The sequence below is a fragment of the Bacillus rossius genome, chromosome 8 (assembly GCF_032445375.1).
Source record: "Bacillus rossius redtenbacheri isolate Brsri chromosome 8, Brsri_v3, whole genome shotgun sequence".
NCBI classification, from domain to species: Eukaryota; Metazoa; Arthropoda; class Insecta; order Phasmatodea; family Bacillidae; genus Bacillus; species Bacillus rossius.
The window spans coordinates 22,617,511-22,638,562 of record NC_086336.1 but is presented as its reverse complement, the minus strand read 5'-3'; the positions used below and the strand labels follow the sequence as shown (position 1 = coordinate 22,638,562).

At 44.0% G+C, this 21,052-nt stretch overlaps 1 protein-coding gene across 2 annotated transcripts in view; it reads right to left on the bottom strand.

The window, feature by feature from the left end:
* Nucleotides 1–19,747: 19,747 nt before the first annotated feature.
* The window catches only part of LOC134535584 (very long chain fatty acid elongase AAEL008004-like), a 33,032-nt gene continuing 31,727 nt past the window's right edge, over nucleotides 19,748–21,052 (bottom strand). For both annotated transcript variants that reach the window (XM_063374796.1, XM_063374795.1), the window contains one exon: nucleotides 19,748–20,290. In XM_063374796.1, coding sequence (XP_063230866.1) covers nucleotides 20,123–20,290 — 168 coding nt within the window. In that variant the 3' untranslated portion in view covers nucleotides 19,748–20,122. The remainder of the gene's footprint in view (nucleotides 20,291–21,052) is intronic.

The following is a 21,052-nucleotide window of genomic DNA, read 5'->3' as shown; positions in this document are numbered from 1 at the left end:
TCCACCAATTTTGATGGAGAAGACGTCTTTGGGCAAATTTTCCACCATGCCCCGGACACTTTAGTTCAAATGACTCAATTTTAATACACTTTACTCCAATTTTTCGAAATTTTGGGGGTTTCACTTTCGTGGAAGGGGGGAATGGTTTGGAACACTCCATCTCGAAAGAAAAAATATTTCAAATTCCTGAAATTTTCGAAATTTTGGGGCTTTGTGCCCAGAGGGGGAAGGGTGATTTCGAGTACCCTGAATAGTTGGGAAACACTAAAAATCTAAAAAGAATGATTTTTGAAATTTTCTAAATTATGGGGCTTTCACCCCTGAGGAAGGGGGGGGGGGGGGAGATGTTGAGGACTCCGAATGGCTCGTTAACACTCAAAATTTAAAGAGAATAGATTTTCGAAATTTTGGGAAATTTTTGATTTATTGGGTTTTTGACTCCTTGTGGGGGGAGGGTAGTTTGAGGACCCCGAATGGCTCGGAAACACTCCAAATAGTAAAAAAGTATACTCAAATTTAAGAAAATTTTTAAATTTTTTGAAATTTTGGGGTTTTGCATTCCCCCCTCCCTCAAATTTTATGGGGAAGTCGACTTTGGGTAAGAGTTCCACCATTTCCCCGGACACTTTAGATGGTAATGACTTAATTTTAATACAATTTCCTCAAATTTTTCGAAATTTTGGGGCTTTCACATTTGTGGAAAAAATGGGAGAGGGTGGAGGTTCTCGACCTCGAATATTTCGGAACACTCCATCTCGAAAGAATAGATATTTGAAATTCCTGAAATTTTCAAAATTTTGGGGCTTTGTCCCCAGAGGGGGACGGAATTTCGAGACCCTGAATGGCTTGAAAAGACTTAAAATCGAAAGAGAAAGATTTTTAAAATTTTTTAAACTTTCGAAATTTTGGGGCTTTGATCTCTGAGGGGGGGGGGGGGGGGGGGGTGGGTTGATTTTGAGGACCTCGAATGGCTCGGAAACACTCCAAATCGAAATAAATATAAAGGAATATGAGAGTTTAGGCATTTACTGTACTCATATCAACCATAATAACAATATTGACAAATAGAAAAACTTATTACCTACCTATGAATAATTTTCTAAATAAATTAATAAATCACTCTATATTTAAGAAAAAACGTACATACATTATATTAAACTTCAAACTATACACACCAAAAAGAACTAAGGATGTTTGTGAAACTATTTTATTTTTAAGTCATAATGTTTGAAACATTTGTAGGATTTGTTTATATGTAATACTGTGGTGGCCATGTTCCGCTTATCCAAAGGAGTCTAGAAATTAATAGAGATTTCACTCCCTGTACACACCACAAATCTTAGAATGAAGTAAAAAAAAAAAAAAACCGTAGTCCAAAATGAAACAAAAAGTATAAATATCGACCGATTTGACAAAAAAAAATTTACTACTCGTATTGCCGTCGTCCGCGGTCTCGTGTTCGAGTCCGGGCGCGAGTTCTAGCGGGGTGGCTGGTCTGAATAACGTTTTATGTTCCGGGAGGGCGCCAGGCTAGCTCGGTGTCTAACCAATGAGGGTTCGTGGTTCGTTGCCCCAGCGTGGTCCGCTAGAACCGTCGGCGGTCTTGCCTGGGAATTTACGCTAAAGAAGAATGCGTGGGATTGCCGTAGTAGCGACGTGCCTTTATTCAAGGGATTGACGTCACACCATACAATTACTAAACACAGACATGCCCCTGAGGGCTACTTGTCCGTTGCGAGGTGCAGGCCGGTACATGTTCAATGTTTCGTGGCACTGGTTTCTCGGGTAACAGTATGCAGGCCAAGTACACTTGGTGCAAGAGAGGCGCGCACAGATGACGTGGCGCAAAGTTACATTAACAAAGTACACTTAATGAAAATTAGGCGCGCACAAATGACGTGGCGCAAAGTTACGTTAACAAAGTACACTTAATGAAAATTAGGCGCGCACAAATGAAGTGGCGCAAAGTTACGTTAACAAGTACACTTAATGAAAATTAGGCGCGCACAAATGACGTGGCGCAAAGTTACGTTAACAAGTACACTTAATGAAAATTAGGCGCGCACAAATGACGTGGCGCAAAGTTACGTTAACAAGTACACTTAATGAAAATTAGGCGCGCACAAATGACGTGGCACAAAGTTACGTTAACAAGTACACTTAATGAAAATTAGGCGCGCACAAATGACGTGGCGCAAAGTTACGTTAACAAGTACACTTAATGAAAATTAGGCGCGCACAAATGATGTGGCGTAAAGTTACGTTAACAAAGTACACTTAATGAAAATTAGGCGCGCACAAATGACGTGGCGCACAGAGTTTGTGGGCGACTGGAGTCGGCCAGTCCCGTAAGCGATTGTTTCTACGCTGGTGCCGTGCCCACTGGGGTGGTACACGCACCGCCACTAAACTTGGCGAAGTTTTCCTTGCGGGTTTGTGGTCAGCGCGAAGGCGCGTGGCCTTAAGAAAAGTTCTGTGGTTTGCGGGAGACGGCCCGTGCCGTATGCTGAAGAGCGACCCTGCGCACCAGGTGTGGTGCGGGACGTCTTTACGTTTACGCGGTCGGATTAGGTCCTGAACCGTAAAAAACAGACCGGGCACGCACGGAGAGGTGAATAGAAAAAGGTTTGGTTTATGCTAAATGACTATATTTACCGGACGTTACTTGCGATGAAGACAATGGTTGTGGTCTCTCCGTGGGACGTAGGTCCGTCCCGGTCCGCGAGTCGAGTTGAACTGCGGAACTGGCATGGCGTCCGGTGGCGCGTCGGCCCCTGCCGCGCCAAGCTTGACCTCATTACGTTAAAAACTAAATGACTGAGTCTGGAAGAGACTTTAAGGTCGCAAAATTCGTAATTAATTGTTTGAGGGGGAATGGGTGTGGTTCGTCTCTAGTCCACTCGGATTTAGTGTGCTTTATAATAATAATGTCTGGTTTGGCCGTTCGGCTCGGTGGCTCGCTCGACTCGGGTGGGCCACGGCCAGGGGTGCGTTCCGTTAGCGGGAGAGTATACTGGCGGGTGCAGGTCGGGCTTAGGGATGGTCGTCTGTCGGACGACGTCAAACGCCCCCCCCTCGAGAAGCCCGACCTTGCGCCGCTTATGGTCCCACCACGTGGTAGCACCCCTAGCTCCGGCAGCCCTGTCCAGTTGCGGTTCGCGGCTCTGCAGCTGATAGGCTCCGCGTACCGGACCCGGCGATCGTGGCTGACTGGGCCAGCGTGCGCGCCGCCCCGGTTGCCGTCGTGGCAGGCGTGCCGGGGGCGGTGTCGTGGCGCCTGTGGTGGCCAGCGGCTGGTAGGGCCAGCGCACTGGACCTGGTGATTGTGGCCGACTGGGCCAGCGTGCGCGCCGTCCCGGTTGCCGTCGTGGCAGGTGTGCCGGGGCGGCGTCGTGGTGCTTGTGGAGGCGGGAGTGTTGCCGCCTTAGGGGTGGCAGCACGTCCGAGCTGGCGGGGGCCGTGGCGGCCGCAGCTGGTACACCCTGTCCCTTGCGGATGGGTCGTCCTGGGTTGGCGGCTCGGAGTGATGGGTGGTGGTGTTTCGCTTTGTGGGTCTCCCGAGGTCGTACTCAGCCAGATACCCCGGTTGTCGCCGGTCTCTTTGGGGTCTTCCCGTCTGTGGGGTTGGTGGCGCGGGTTCTGATCCGTGCGTCGAGTGTGTCCTTGAGTCTGCTGGCATGTTCGGTTGGTCGGGCCTCACTTGTTGGTCCCTGACGTCACCCGCTTGCGACCCACTTGCGTAGGGTTGCCTCCTGCGCTCCGGAATACCTGGAGCTTCGCTCGTCTCCGTGTCGTTGGGGTCGAATAGCTGGCGTGGCTCCGGTCCTGGGCGCGGTGCAGGGTTTCCGTCATCGGGTTCGTCTACGAACATCCGGAATGTGGCGTCCGCGAGAGAGGCCGTGTGTCCCCATGCTCCGCGTGTCGGGCTTACTAACTGGTCCGCGTCAAGTTCCTCTGGTTCCACTGCGATTGCCGTCACGTCATCCGGTTGCGGTGTTAAGTCCCCAGTCTTCATTTCGGTGATCGTGGCATGTTCGTATTCTGTCAGTCGTCCTGGCTGGTGCGGTGTCGTTGCCTCGTGTGGGACTTCTGGCGCGGGTGATGGTAGGTCTTCTGCGTTCTGTGCGTTCGCCTCTAGTATCGGTGGTGCGTCATCGCGGCTGTCACCTGCGGGTGGTGGACGGTGACCCTCCTCCGGTTCGTCGTATCCTGGTGGTTCGTCAAAGTTCTGGTCTCCTGGGGGAGGTTCCCCGGGAATCGAGGCGAGGCGTAAGTCGTCGCGGTGGATTTTACGCACTCGTCTGCCCCCGAGTCGGACCAGGTATGACGTCCTCCCTAGAGATTTCTGCACGGTGTAGGGCCCCCCCCCCCCCCCAGCGGGGTGCCAGCCCGGCGCAGTAGTTGCGAGGCGCTGCGGACAGTGGATGTACGCGAGCGTATACGCGATCACCTGCTCGCACCGCGGGGGGCTCCCGCGCGGTTTTGGGGGTGATTTCCTGTGTATAGTTCATTTGGCGCTGTCTGGCGGCCTCGTGCATTGCTGTTAGGCGCCGTGCACGCTCCCTCTCTCCTTCCCCGGTGTGTGGGACGCCGTGAGTGGCCCACTCGCCGGGTAGTGGGAGGTTGTTCCCCTGTACCATTTCCGCCGGGGTTCGCCCGGTCGCTGCGTTTACGCGGCGGCGGGTACAAAACAACGCGTCGGCGATGTGCTGGTCCCACTGGGTGTGGTCGTCGCCGAGTCTGAGGCGGAGTTGGACCTTCAAGTCCTGGTTCCTGCGCTCCGTGGGGTTGGCCCGGGGGTGGTAGGCGGGGGTGGTGTGGTGCTGCATGCTCATCCCGTTACACCACTCCTGCCACTGTTTGCCAAGAAATTGGCTGCCGTTGTCTGTCAACGCTGATTGCGGATAGCCCCACCGAGGCAGGAACTCGTGAGTCATGAGGTGGATGATGGTGTTGGCCCTCGCGTTGCTACAGGGGTAGGCTTCCGTCCATCGCGTAAACATGTCGGTCACCACGAGCAAAAATCCTTTGCCTCTGGGTGACCTGGGGTAGGGCCCCATCACGTCTAGTGCGATAGTCTGGAATGCCTGTGTTGGTTTGCGGGGTTGTTGTTGTTGTTCGCCGTCCCGTCGGCGTGCTTTACGCACTTGACATACTTCGCATTCGCGCACGTATTCCCTGACGTCCCTCGCCATCCCGGGCCAGTGGTGGTGTTGTGAGACCGCTCTCTGGGTTTGGTCTGTCCCCGGGTGGCCCGCAAGGTCGTGGTCGTGCACGAAGCGGAGTACCGCCTCGCGTGCTTCGGGTGGCACGTATGTCTTCCAGCCTCCCGCGCCCCCTGGGGCACGATTTAGGATGCGGTTAGCTTCGACCCTCCAATTTGCGTGGGGTTCCTCCCTTAGGCGATGTCGCCGTCGGTCGGCCTCGGGAGACTGTTGTTGGGCTGCTAGTACCCGGAGGTCCAGGTCAGCGGCAGTGTTAGGTGGTGTGTCAGCCCCTTCCTCATCCGTGATTATGCGTGTGCACGTGGCTGGTGAGTGGTGCCAGCTGTCCTTCGGGGAGGGGGGTAGCATCTCCTCCCACCCTTCGGCATCTGTTACTTCGTGCTGATCGCTAGGGTGTCTGGATAGCATGTCTGGCAGTTGGTTTTCCTCTCCTGGTACGTGTTCCACTACGAAATCGAATGACTGGAGAAGGAGGGCCCAGCGTATCAGTTTCCCCTTACGCCCCTGCATGGTTTGGAGCCAGGTAAAACAGCGGTTGTCCGTGCGGAGGGTGAATGTCCGCCCTTCGAGGTGGGGACGGTACTTTTTCACGGCCCATATCACGGCTAAACATTCTTGTTCATTGCTATGATATTTCCGCTCAGCGGACCCGAATTTCGCGCTGGCGTACTCAATGACCTGCTTGTTCCCATGGTCATCCGTTTGAAATAGCACCGCTCCTACCCCTAGCGCGCTTGCGTCGGTCTGGAGGATCAACGGGCGTTCGGGGTCAATGCGTGATAAAGTATGACACCTGGTGAACGCGCCCTTTACCTGTTCAAATGCCTGTTGGGCCCAGGTGTTCCAGCGGTAGCGGGACTGGGGGTACAGTAAATCTGTGAGTGGTGAAATTACGTGGGAGAAGTTTGGTATGTAGTTCCTTAACCAATTCACCAGGCCGATGAATCGCTGCAATTGTTTCCGTGTGCGCGGGGTCTCTGCCGCTGCGATTTTTTGCAGGTGGGATGGTTGCGGGTGGCTCCCTTCCGCATTAACCATGTGCCCTAGGAACTCTACTTCCCGCGTGCCTAGATGACATTTCGCCGGGTTGGCTGTTAGGTGGTGGGTGGCGAGCCATTCGAGGACTAGGGCAAGATGGCGACAGTGGTCCTCCCACGTCTCCGAGAAGACGATGACGTCATCTAAATATGCGAGAGCGAACTGGCCAAGGTACCCCTCCAGCACTCGGGTCATCATGGCTTGAAAGGTTGCTGGCGCGCATTTTAGGCCAAACGGCATGGCTCGGAATTGGAAACGTCGGCCATCGGGGACCGTGAATGCCGTTTTCTCCCGGTCTTGCTGCCGTATGGGCACTTGCCAGTACCCCGACTTGAGGTCTAGGGTGCTGAATATCCGGGCTCTACCTAGACTGGCCACAGCGGTCTCGACGCTGATCCGTGGGGGTGGTGAACTGATTGTCACAGCATTTAGTGGGCGGAAATCTGTGCAAAAACGTAATGTGCCGTCCTTCTTAGCAGCCAGTACTATGCATGCGTTATATGAGCTGTTGGAGGGCCCTATTACTCCGCTGTGTAGCATCTCCATCACCTGTTCGCGTATTACCCGCTGTTCGCGAAACCCGTACCCGCGAGGTGACTCGTAGATGGGTTGATCGGTGGTGGTGGGGAGGGAATGTTCGGCTACCGTGGTGCGCCGTAGGGGCTCGGTGGTCGTGAACACGTCCCGTTGTTCGCGTAAGATCTTGTTCACCGCGGCTTCGTATTCCGGGGGAACGTTATGACGCAATTCGGCGAGAGTCACGCATCCGTTTGCCGGTGTGGGGGCTCGTCCTATGGCGTAGACTACGAACCGTTCGGACTGACCGACATTCACTTTGGCGGGACCTAGTTCCAGAACGGCGTCGTGCTCGGCCAACCAGGGCTGACCTAGCACGAGTTCTTCACTTAGGTCACTCACAACGATGGCGGTCACGTTAGTACTTAGCTCTCTTAGGCTTACCTGGACGTCAGCGTACCCCACCATTAGGCCGGCGTGTGTGGCGGTGGCCAGGCGTAGCTCACCCCGGTGCGGGCGGAGGGAGCCGGGGGGTACCAACGAGGGGTGGATGAACACGTGACTCGCTCCCGTGTCAACGAGTGCAATGGCTGGTGTGTTGTTGACCTCTACCGGTATGCGGAGCAAGTTGTCCGGTGGTTGGGTCAGCTGCCCGAGTCTTGGGGGTTTGTGCCCCCCGGGGGTCGTGTTGGTCATCGCGTTTGTTGGGTCGGCGCGGCGGTTCGTTACCAGTGCGTTCGTGTGTGCGGTAGTTCCCGCGGCCGTTGTTGTCGCTGGAAGGTGGGTGGTGGTCACTTGGGGGGTTGGGGGACTCTGTTTCAGTTCCCCCTTGGCCCGTTTCCCGCCGGTTGTGTGTCGCGCGGCCCTTGTTGGTGGCTTTCCCTCTGCGTATTCCCCTTCCGTGGGCACTCATTGTGCCAGTGGTAAGTGCCCCTTGGGCACCCCAGTTGGCAGTGAGGCGGTCGGGGGGCTGTGTTGGCGTCCGCTTGAGGCGCCTCCAGCGCATAGGGCGGGCGTCGGTTGTCGGGGTGTGAGGGCCTGCGTTGTTGTGGCGGTGGTGCCCCTTGGATGGCTAGTGGGCGCCGGTCGTTCGGCGGGTTGGGGTCCTCCCGGTTTGTCTTGCGCGGGTTTCTCCACCAGGCCCTCTGGAAATTTTGTTCCGTGGCTACTGCCAGTTGGACGTAGTCCTCGACGGTGGTGGCGCGTCCTATGCGTAGGAAGGGCTGGAGTTCGTCTCTGAGGAGTAATGTGATGGTGGGTAGTGCCCTGGCTGGTTCCACGAGTGGTGATATCCGGCGGAATAGTTGTAGTTTGTGGGCTATGAAATTTTCCACTGGTTCTCCCTCCCGCTGCGTGCTACTGTAGAATTGTGAGGTGCATTGCACCAGTGTAGCCCCGGCGTTGAAACAGTGGTTGAGGGCCTCTGCGAACTCGGGCCACTCCATGTCGGCCCGCCCCCATAGTTGCCACCAGTCGAGGGCGGGTCCCCGCAACCATTCGCTGGTCCTCTCAGGCCACTCGTCGACGGTTATCCCGCTGCGTGCCAGGCGCACTTCGCATTGGTGTGTGTATGCTAGGGGGTCTTCGTGGGGTGCTCCGCTAAATTCTGGTAATTTCGCCATGTAGTTCGCTGTCCGCGTCGTGTAGGTACGTGTGGCCTCGGGTTGGGAGATGGCCCTGCCCTCGGCAGCGGTGTTGGTGCAGGTTGCGTGTCCGCACTCCTGGCGCGGTTGTGGTTTCGTATCGGTTGCGGCGGTTATTGGTACCGGTTGTAGTGGTATGGTTAACCCCGTCTCTATTTTTCCCTTCCAGATTTGATCCCAATTCACTTCCCATTGTTCGTGTTTCGGGTCGGTCTCCGGTGGTGTTCTGTTCAGTGATCGGCATTGGCAGCTGTTCTGCCAAGGTAATGGTCCCGTTAGTAGGTCCATTGTTCTCGGCCGTTGGCATTGCACGCATGTCGCGTGGGCTCCGTGTGACAGCATGGTGCGTGGTTATTGACAGCCGAGCTCTGTTGACGGGCGGGCGCACGTGTTGTCTGTTCGCCAGCGGCGCAGTCTGTGCTGTTAGGCTGTTCCACGCGCGGGCTGCGCTGGCCGGCTGGATGGGTGCCCGGACAGTCGCACAAAGCGGACGGGTGGAGGATTGAAAGAGGAGGGGAGCTGTCCGGATGGCCGCGCGAAGCGGAGAGTTGATAGTGGGTGGATGGGTGGGGGTCGAGCGCCCGGATGGCCGCACAAAGCGGAGAGTGAAAACGAGGGTGGTTAGGTGGGAGGGGGGGAAGAGTACTCTGACCGCCGCGCGGAAGTGAAAGCGGGCCGGTGCGGGAGTGATGGGGGGTTGGGGGTGGTGCTGGGCTGTGATGTTGTCCGCCTGCGGCGCGCTCTGCTGGAATGTCAGTGCTGGGGGTGGGGGTTGATGGATCCTTTGTCCGCCGCTCTTGGTGCGTCCAAAATGGCCGTTTTCTTGCCGTTTGCTCAATTTTCCCGTTTTTTGCTTAAAATTTTGCCACACGCAGGGGCGCCATTTGCCGTCGTCCGCGGTCTCGTGTTCGAGTCCGGGCGCGAGTTCTAGCGGGGTGGCTGGTCTGATTAACGTTTTATGTTCCGGGAGGGTGCCAGGCTAGCTCGGTGTCTAACCAATGAGGGTTCGTAGTTCGTTGCCTCAGCGTGGTCCGCTAGAACCGTCGGCGGTCTTGCCTGGGAATTTACGCTAAAGAAGAATGCGTGGGATTGCCGTAGTAGCGACGTGCCTTTATTCAAGGGATTGACGTCACACCATACAATTACTGAGCACAGACATGCCCCTGAGGGCTACTTGTCCGTTGCGAGGTGCAGGCCGGTACATGTTCAATGTTTCGTGGCACTGGTTTCTCGGGTAACAGTATGCAGGCCAAGTACACTTGGTGCAAGAGAGGCGCGCACAGATGACGTGGCGCAAAGTTACATTAACAAAGTACACTTAATGAAAATTAGGCGCGCACAAATGACGTGGCGCAAAGTTACGTTAACAAAGTACACTTAATGAAAATTAGGCGCGCACAAATGAAGTGGCGCAAAGTTACGTTAACAAGTACACTTAATGAAAATTAGGCGCGCACAAATGACGTGGCGCAAAGTTACGTTAACAAGTACACTTAATGAAAATTAGGCGCGCACAAATGACGTGGCGCAAAGTTACGTTAACAAGTACACTTAATGAAAATTAGGCGCGCACAAATGACGTGGCACAAAGTTACGTTAACAAGTACACTTAATGAAAATTAGGCGCGCACAAATGACGTGGCGCAAAGTTACGTTAACAAGTACACTTAATGAAAATTAGGCGCGCACAAATGATGTGGCGTAAAGTTACGTTAACAAAGTACACTTAATGAAAATTAGGCGCACACAAATGACGTGGCGCACAGAGTTTGTGGGCGACTGGAGTCGGCCAGTCCCGTAAGCGATTGTTTCTACGCTGGTGCCGTGCCCACTGGGGTGGTACACGCACCGCCACTAAACTTGGCGAAGTTTTCCTTGCATGTTTGTGGTCAGCGCGAAGGCGCGTGGCCTTAAGAAAAGTTCTGTGGTTTGTGGGAGACGGCCCGTGCCGTATGCTGAAGAGCGACCCTGCGCACCAGGTGTGGTGCGGGACGTCTTTACGTTTACGCGGTCGGATTAGGTCCTGAACCGTAAAAAACGGACTGGGCACGCAGGGAGAGGTGAATAGAAAAAGGTTTGGTTTATGCTAAATGACTATATTTACCGGACGTTACTTGCGATGAAGACAATGGTTGTGGTCTCTCCGTGGGACGTAGGTCCGTCCCGGTCCGCGAGTCGAGTTGAACTGCGGAACTGGCATGGCGTCCGGTGGCGCGTCGGCCCCTGCCGCGCCAAGCTTGACCTCATTACGTTAAAAACTAAATGACTGAGTCTGGAAGAGACTTTAAGGTCGCAAAATTCGTAATTAATTGTTTGAGGGGGAATGGGTGTGGTTCGTCTCTAGTCCACTCGGATTTAGTGTGCTTTATAATAATAATGTCTGGTTTGGCCGTTCGGCTCGGTGGCTCGCTCGACTCGGGTGGGCCACGGCCAGGGGTGCGTTCCGTTAGCGGGAGAGTATACTGGCGGGTGCAGGTCGGGCTTAGGGATGGTCGTCGGTCGGACGACGTCAGTATGACAATGTTAACATCCACCTTAAAATTTATATAATAAGGTAAGTAAGAATATATATATTAGAAACTAAATGAAATTAAAACATACATAAATCAAATTATCTCATACTCAAACAAATATAATGTTTAATATGAAATAAAGGAAGAAGGCAAATTACACACACCTTCTCTATTTAATAAAAAAAATTAACCTACCTGAAATAGTAAAATTCAAATTTTTCAACAATATATTACATAATTGACAAATATTGCGTGTCTTCGGTCTCCGCAGCCCTAAGAGACGCTTGACGCTCAGCAGATAAATTATAAACACTAAACCAAACTCCTTGCAAATAAGAAGGTACTGAAAAAATAACTTATATTGACAAATAGAAAAAATTAGTAGGCCCTACAAACCTATGAATAAATTTCGAAGAAATTTATAATTTTAAGAATGTATGTACCTACATGATATTAAACTTGAAACTATCCACACAATAAAAACCTAAGAATGTTAGTGAAACTACTTTTTTTATTTGTCATAATACCTAAGCAAAACACGTATGTTTCCAAAATGAAACAGAAAGTATAAATAATGATCAATTTGACAAAAAATTGTACTTCTGAATGACATCGAAAACATACAAGTTAAATTTAAAAGAATTATGGGTGCCCTAAGTAGGGAGAAAATATATATAGAAGAAATTAAGTAAAAAAAAAAAAATAAATAAATTTACCTTGCGATCAACCAAACAATATGTAACAATAGAAAATTACGTAAGTTTAGAGGTATTTATAAAATTCCACTGGAACCGTACATAAAAATGAGCCTTGTCACTCTCCCGCCCATAAATTATCTCTATGCAAAATTTCATGGCATAGCAAACAAACACTCGCTTTTATAATATTAGTTAGAATGGGCCATAGAGGTATAATAGGTAGAGGGAGCGTTGGCTATACCATGACATGTATGACTGTGTGGTCAACACCTATCACGTGACTTAAGGATAATTTGAGCGGGAATTCAAAGTTTGTTTCAGATTCGTAATAACAAAAGCATGAACGTAACGATTCTGTAGGCGTTCGCTGATCATCAAATGAGAGTATTTATACCTTTGGGAGTGTAAGATGTGCTATTCAGAGAAAATATTTTACCAAACATGGATTTTATCTAAATAAGGCTGGAAAAGACTTGAGTGAAAAATTCAGCAAAGTAGTTAAACAGTTACTTAAGAAGGAAGATGATGTTCCTCTTTATTTTAATGATAATTAAATGATTGTTCCAAAAAACTTGTAAACGTACATGTGTTTTTTGTTTTTAAATTGTAATACATACTATACAAAAAATATTATAACTTTTAAATAGGTTAGTGAGTAACTGGGTTGATTCTACAAAAAAAATAGTTCCTAAGATAAGTTAAATAATATTACTCTTAATTTAATTAATCAAAATGTTAAAAGTGCTGTCACCCACCTCTCTGTGAGGGATAGCAGGGAGCACCTAGCAGGGTTACTGGCAAATACATGTAATATTTTTTTTTTTCAGTTAACTTTGATTTTATTTTGTGAGGTGATTTAATGTGAATTATATGGTGGAAAGTACTCACAAAAAATTGGCAAATTTTCTTTTCTTAACGTACAGTTTGATCAATGTGGTAATTTTCCAAATAGAATAACATTCTCAACAGCAACATCTATTGGTAATATATTTAAGAATAACTAAAAATTATCATTCATTTAGTACAAGAGCTATTTTAAATGGTCAGTCTGAACATGATCCACAGGTTTTGAGCATAAATTATAATTTAAGTAATGTAAATAAGTCTATAACAAAAGTTAGATATAAACAAATATATGACAGCTCTCTTAAACTACTATAATTTTCTTTAGTCAAAATCTTGGGAGCCTTTAATGTTTGAATCTGATTCTTATACACTTTAAAACAATTTTAAAAAGATTGTATTATTTCATTTCAATGCTTGTTGCCCCATAAAATACTGTAGTACTCCCAAAAAATCTATATATCAAAATGCATGGCAGGGCCGTAGCCAGGATTCTGGGAGGGGAGAGGGGGGTTCCGTTTTGTGAAATGGGAGGGGGGTCCAGTTTTTCATGAAAAGGGGGGTGGGTGGGTTAAGTTTTGTTTACATATTTTTCATAGAGTTAAATAAAACTCTGTCACACAAACATCTTAGGAAACATTTAACTTATAGAAGTCCATTACTTACACACATAAATTAATGTAGTGATTTTGCTAGAGATAAGACAGCTAAAAATTTTATATTTTGGATTTGTGTGGGAAGAGGGGGGAGGGATGCATTGTTGTAGGCCACTATGAGGATTACAATAATACTTTCAAATTAATCCCTGTGTAACCTTATGTATTGCTTATAATTTTCTTATTTTGATTTCACTGGTTCTTCCTGTTTTAAAACCCTGAAGGGCAAAGGGGGGGTGGGGGTTCTGTAACCTCCCCCCCCCCCCATGGCTACATTACTGTCCATGGTTAACAAAGGGTATAGCTAAATTTTGTCAAGTTAAAAGAGACATATCTAAAATCTAGAAATACGGGTCTCCTTGAAGATAAAATTTATTATAAAAAATATAGTGAAAATTTAAAAAATTAAATATATAAATTAAAATGAAAAAGTAAAAACATTAACAACTCTTCAAATAAAATCAAGACTTTGTGGAATATAGTAAGATCTTAAAAATCTACTTTTCATATACAAATGAAACTCTGTCTTACCTGATGTGTGTGTGTATATATAAAAATAATTGTTAATTTATTTATTTATTTTCGTCCATCTGAACATACAGACATTTGCACAAATGGTATAGGACACATCAAGAAATATAATTTAACATACAAACAGTAAAAGTTAAATATACCAAAAATCCAGACATGGGAAAAAAATAATAAAACTGGTGTTACAGGTACATTAACAGCTTCTAAAGATAAAATTTTAAATTTGACAGTTGACATAAGTTTAACACAAAATGGTTGCAGAAACATTAATACAAGTAGAAGTATAGGCTTGATACAATAATACAATTGTATACAGTTAGGCCCTACAATTTAAATAGTAGTAGTACCTACAGTTACAATTATATATTTTACAATACAATTAAAACATATCTTAACATAACTACATGCATAAAGTTAAAGTAGTAATACAGTAGAGAAAAATATTGTACAAGATATGAATTACAAATTACAGTAAACTCCCTATTATCCGCGCATGCTACGAAAAAAATACAGTACATAATATGTAAATCTGTATTTTATTACAAGTGAGCAAATTTAACTCTCTCTGACGAGTGTATTGTGTGCAGTATACAGTAAAACGCCACAGGCTAACCCAGTGCGAAGGCGCAGATGACTCACGAAGCAGCTTTGCAACACATCGTCGGACTGCTTCACTATTTAGAGGAACAAGACGACGATGCGCAGTTGGCTGAAAAACTTATGTTACAGAAATTCAATCAAGAATTAAGAAAAGATGTTTCCAAAGTAAGAAACAAAAGCAAGTGACTGATTTTTTTTTAAAAAGCTGTAAATTTTAAGAGTTGTGCTTTTTAATGTCTAATGAAGTGTCTGAGTACGTACAGTATGTACTGTATCCTTGTTACGAAGTAAGTACCTAGCACTTTTATGTTTACATCAGTGAAATGTATTGTATGTGAATTATTCAGTAAAATACTACAATTTTAGCATTATTTAATAATTTTTTTCTGTAAATTGTAACTTTTACTGTAAATAATTTTTTAGAATATTAATTTGAAATTAATAATTCCTTTTTTGTTTCCCTTTTTCGGCTCTTTTGCGGATTATCCGCGATTTTCACTATCCGCTGTGGCCCTGCCACTTAATTTCGCGGATAATCGGGAGTGTACTGTATCTCGTAAACACTGAAATTGTATTTATAAATAATCAAAAATAAAAGTAGGTATAAAGTGGAAGTTAAGGTTGTTCTATTTAGATAGTCTGCTGTGGAGTAGTAGCATTCTTGAAGTAGCAAGTTAAAAACATTTTTTTTTTAATTGTTGAAAATTTTTTATTTCCTTAATGTTCTGCGGTAGATTATTGAATAATTTTGCTCTTTTAAAATGCACTGTAATAAATACAAGGGCGCCCATACCCATGGTAGGGAAGGGCCATGCCCCCCTCACCCCCAGCTTTCAGGAAAAGAAAAAAAAATTAGGTGTTTTTGAGGATTTTTGGCAAATTTTAGTAATTTTTGGCACTTTTTGAAGGTCTAACCCCCCCCCCCCTCTATCCTATGGGCGCCCTTGAATAGATGTGATGGCGCAGTTCACCATTTTCACGTGTACGTATTGTTTATGCCTTGTATTGTGTGTGTGAATCTGTGAATTAGTTTTGTATGAATTGTGCATATTTTTATAATTGATTTATTCTACATCCAGTGAGACTTGTACTACAAATAGATTTATGGAAAGTAATACAAATAAATAAAATAATATTGCTTTGTGTAACTCTTGCATTACTGTGATGCAAAAGTTATATTATGACTTTAGACTGAACTTACTGATTAATGTAAAGGCTTTGAATATAATATATACTGTATAGAAGTCGCCAGCCCAGGTTAAAATTTCTAATACGGTTTTGAGGTAGTTGGTTAATTCACCGCCGCAATCGCCACCATCTCTAGGGCATCGACTTGTGGTGGTCCCTAGCGGACAAGTGTCGAACTCTTCAAACAACCCTTTTCCCTCCCGTTGAACGACGTTGAGCTGCAGTGAATGATGGATGAGGGGTGCGGGGAATGACAGCGGGCGACAGCGCTGCGCTCTAACGTGTAAATAACAACTAAGACGATACAGGACGTTACGGCAGCGCACTGCAGCGGTGAAGTTCCCAAGCTGCTCATCATACGCTTCTGAAAAACGTAGAGTAAATCCTATCCACTCGCGACTTCTATACAGTATATATATATTCAAAGGTAAAGGTTAGTGCTTAATGCATTGCAATTTCGTAGTGGTTTTGTTGTAAACTTCTTCATAAGTCTTCTTTTCTCTTCCTCAGTGCATTACACTTATTTCTGTGCTTCTTTAGTCCATTTTTCACAATAGCAATAAACTTCTTGGCCTTCCTCGGAGACTGAATATCCTGTTCATTAAAGTCACCAATGTAATGGTATCTTGGAGAAACATAACTGGTGCCACCTTTTGAGAGCACAACAACTAATGAAAAAATATTCAACACACAATTTGAACACAAAACTCACATCTCGATCAAATAACACAAAACAAACACTACACAGAAGTGACATATATTAAATAATTTTTTTTATATGATAGTTGGCAGTTGACACCATCTGGTAAAACATTACAGGGGTTAAATTGACTAATTTTCATTCATTGTAGCAAAGACAGTGAGAAAATAGAATTTATTATATAATGATAATCATGAATTTAGGACACAAGTTTAGAACGCCAATAGTGGACATAATAAAGGATAATGTACTGTGAAGGAGGATAGAGTGGAAGAAGAGGGGATGGCAACCAGTCAGTCCACAACCCAATTGCGTGCCACAGATAGATAGTTTTTTATGCATAATTCTACAAAACATATCAAGTCACACTCTATGAAATCAGTATAGGCTAACGTGTGTCCATTAAAACACTACTATCATAAGCCTACTCATAAAGAAAGTCATGAATAAAATATTAATAGTGCACCAGTTTTGTTAAACAATTTCACTGTATCAATTGTGGATGTAATACTAATTGATAAGCATAGTATAATATTTACTCTAGGTGTAAAGTCAGAATGAAAGTTAAAATGCCCTCAGAAATTTACAACTGCAACTTCCAAGACTCACTCAAACTAAGGTTGTAGTAGTAGTGGGTATCCTACATCAGCACCAACTGAAATTTGAGTCACGCGTCAATAAGGAAGTTAAACAAAACCAGTAAGTTAAATTAATTTGTGGTACCTAGTTATAGTAACGTTGGTTTGGTGGATGTATTGGAATTTGAGAGAAAATACATTACCAAACATTGCTGGAAAAAAATTGTTAATCGAAAAAATCTGCAAAGTAGTTAAACAGTTACTTAAGAAGAAAGATGCTCTTTATTTTAAGGATAATTTAATTAATGTTCCAAAAACTTGTAAATGTATGTTCTTTGTTTTTAAATTGTAACACATTTGTTCCTTGAGTCCACCAGACTTTTAAAACATATAATTCATTATAATACTTTAACTGTGTCTTAATTAGGCTTTCAAAAGAATAAATCTACTGATAATGCAATATTTAAACTAACCATGGAAATCTTTGCTCTAAATAATCATTAACATGCTATTAGCATTTTTATGACCTACCTAAGGCTTTATTGTGTAAATCATGAAATCCTTATTGAAAAACTGGAATACTATAGAATAAGAAATAATTTCAATAATTTACTTAAATCTTACCTTAATTCTAGAATACAAAGTGTAATTACAAAAGATAACATGACAGGAACAAATTCAACTTCTAATACTGGGATCATTTACCATGGAGTTCTCAAAGGATCTGTTCGTGTCTGTTTATTTATATAATTATTTCTCTTTTATGTACATTTGTACTAATTTATCCTATACATCTTTAGGTATACTCTTATATTGTTTTGTATGTTGAATCTTACTTATGTCTTACCTATTTGATGTTATATATATAAAATTTTATTATTATAATTTACTTATTTTACATCCAATGAGACTTGTACTCCAAATTTAATTAGGAATTTAATAAAAATAAATATAAAAAATATTGCTTTGTGTAGGCCTAGAACTTACTAAAATAGAATAGCTAGGTGACAACATTGTGTTGCATTATTATATCAATGTATAACAATCCTGCATTCAATTAACTATCCGGAGATCACTAGCCTAAAAGAATTACACACCAAGTGGATGCAATACTTTGTTGCACATTTAGGTGAAATATGATCATAACTTTGTTAAGTGATGTATTTATTTACCTTCTGCCTCTGTTGACGCATACGTTTCGGACGAGTATGTCGCCTTTGTCGTATCTTGGACATAACCTTGTTTACTTCTCTTTCCATTAGTATCGTGACATTCCTCTACAACACAACCGTTTGACTGGTTTCCTCGGGTTTGGAGTGGTAAGCAAATGCGGAGGGAAATCGAAAATTGTGGGAACTGCAGTGTTATTTAGCCATGTACCACCAAACTTCACTCTATCGAAGCACTCCTCTTCGAAATGTTTGGAACATATTTTTGTCGCCGAAGTTGCTTTGAAATCTTGTCGTCTTACTTTGATTTCCCACAACCTTCTACGGTTTTCGTCCTTCGGAAAACTGAAAAAGAATAAAATTGAGAAATAATAAGCCAATTATAGCTCTCAAGTACCAAACACCAGCGTACTTTTAATGCTAATATTCACGTAAATAAGCATATTTACCTGTGAAAACTTAGCGGGCTTCCTTTATGATGTATTAACTTGCATCCAAACGCACAACAAAACAGAACCATTTTCAAAAATTAGCACATAACACGTATTTTCGCCCCGATGCGATATGTCAACAGCAGCAATCGTCCTTAAGTCACGTGTTTTTCGAGCCAACCATGTTGAACACGCATTTGTGACGTCACGCTCTCTCTACCCATATTACCTCTATGGAATGGGCAAACTATAAAACGATTAATAAAAAAACGAACAGTGACATCTACTGGTGTATTGAGGTACTACGATGCAGAGCTTGAATTTTTCTTACTCTCTACTCAATTCCTTACAATAGCAAAACGTAACGTAATGGCTTGAAAGCTATTGCTCGGCAGACATAGAGGAATGACACTAACAATTTGTATATCAATGACACACATTAAATAAATTAAAGATATATTTTTTTTAACTTTTTTAAAGATTATTTTTTTACACAAAAGAGCGCCTATGTCCATTCCCGGGATAATATCTATCTCCTTACCAAATTTAATTACGATGCGTTCAGCCGTTCAGCCGGGAAAAGGTAACAAACAAACAGACGAACTTTCGCATTTATAATATTAGTATTGATTAATATTATTCATTGGTATTTATTGTTTTTAATAATATGTAATATGTATTTACTTTTTAAACACATGTTATGTTGTTAAAAATAAAAATTTATAGAACGCAAAAAATATTTAAATAAAAAAATTGTTTTAATGTAAAATTACTCAACAATATAAATATATTTCCATTAAATGGTATATATTTTGGATGGTAATGTATGTATTCTTAATCATGCATGTTAACGAAATACTGAAAATTTCACTAATATTTACCAGATACTGAAAACTAAGAAATATGTTTTCGGACGCAAAGTTTAAATGTTTATTCAAAGTAAAAGCAATCATCAGCAAGAAACACTTTTTCATAAGACAAGTGGTACCAACTCACTGAGCATAGTAAAATAAATTTATACTGGATGTTTGTGATTATTTTATTTAGCAAGAATATTAAAATAATGACATTAATACTAGATATGTTTTATTGTGTTTAAATAATTTTCTATTCAATTTATTTTAAGACTTTATTAGAACCAACTTCATTTAAACATAACTTTAAATATTTATAATTTCCATTTACCTGGTTAAATATTGGTAGAATCCAAAAAAATCATTTGACAGGGAGTCATAGGAAATTTAAAAAAATGCACAATTTCATAAAACAAAAAGGCTACTCTATGGATTTGTAAGAACTTCAAATTTTTAACTATCAGAGCCAATTCATTGTTTATGTAGATGCTAAAAGACAAGGCGCAGTAAAACTCTGATTGACAACAACAGCATCAAGAGGATCTAGCACTAACGACAGAGAAATTTTTTTATATTTTTACCTAGAAATTTATTTTTCAAGAACGAGCATTACAAAATATTTAAAATTTACTATGTTAATATTTTAAATTTATTTGATTTGGTGCAAGTGTGTGATTCATAGAAAACTAAAAAAAAAAAAGGAAAAAAATTTAAAACGCTGATTTATACAAGTGTTATTAGTATTTTAATGTTGGCAGGCATTTATTTATCGGTTCATTTGTTTCATTACTTCATGTAAGAAACTTTTGATGGCGTGATTTCCTAAATGTCGGAATGTCGTCTTTATTTAGTAATAAATAGCTACACACCACTCGTCTCTTACCACGGGAAATATCGAAATTAATTACAATTTAAGTGTTCTGATTGTTGAACTTCCCGTCAAAGGACGTTCTTCTTGGTACGGTAGGCTCTTCTGTAGAAGTCGTAGAACAAGAAGAGCATGAAGATGTTCTGCGTAAAGAGCAGCACCGCGGGCAGCCTCGGGAAGTCGCAGTCCATCCAGAAGAGCGTCGGTGCCGACTGTACGACGAGAATGAAGAACTGTATCTGAAAAAGAGATTTGAATATGACATGATTCACATAATAAATCATTATAACTAAAATTTGCACCTTGAATTGAAACTGCAAGGGAAATTTTTAATTATATTGTCCTCAAATAGATTAATTTTTTATTTGCTGAATTCAAAATGTATATTAAAATAATTTTTATTACTTTAATTTTTTATTGGTTTTGTTTTATGCGCCATCGAACATCTGAGGGATATTAAGAGTATGTAACACATAAAACGATTATATAAAACAAACAATTACACAAAAAAGAAACACTGTTAACACAAACATCCTTTTGCGAGGACTCTGGTGACGATGCTGGCCAGCCAGCCCGCATGCCTGCTTGCGTGTGCGGCGCGATGCAGGTTGTGCCCAAACCAGCATTACAACTACACACCTAATCCCATTTAAAGCGGCTCGTCCCTACTCCCTCTTCAGATCCCTAGCAATTTTCCTTTGAGCCCGAAAAATTCTCTGCGGCACTCGAATGTTTAGCACGTTCCTAGAGCCACGTTGGCTTGAAGTTGCGCAACTAAAACGCCGTTGCTCTCGGTGCTTCGATTGTTAAGTCGGGGATTCTGATAACGCTTCACTTCTGAGGACTACGAGACCTTAACAGTGCAGTACCTGGCTGGTATATAAACGGAGAGACAGACCTCCGAGGGCAGTGGAGTCAAGAGGATGAGTGATATCTTGGCGAGCGATAGCGGATGGTGAACGTCAGTCTTCGTGTGCGAAGATTTGTGCAACGAGGAATGA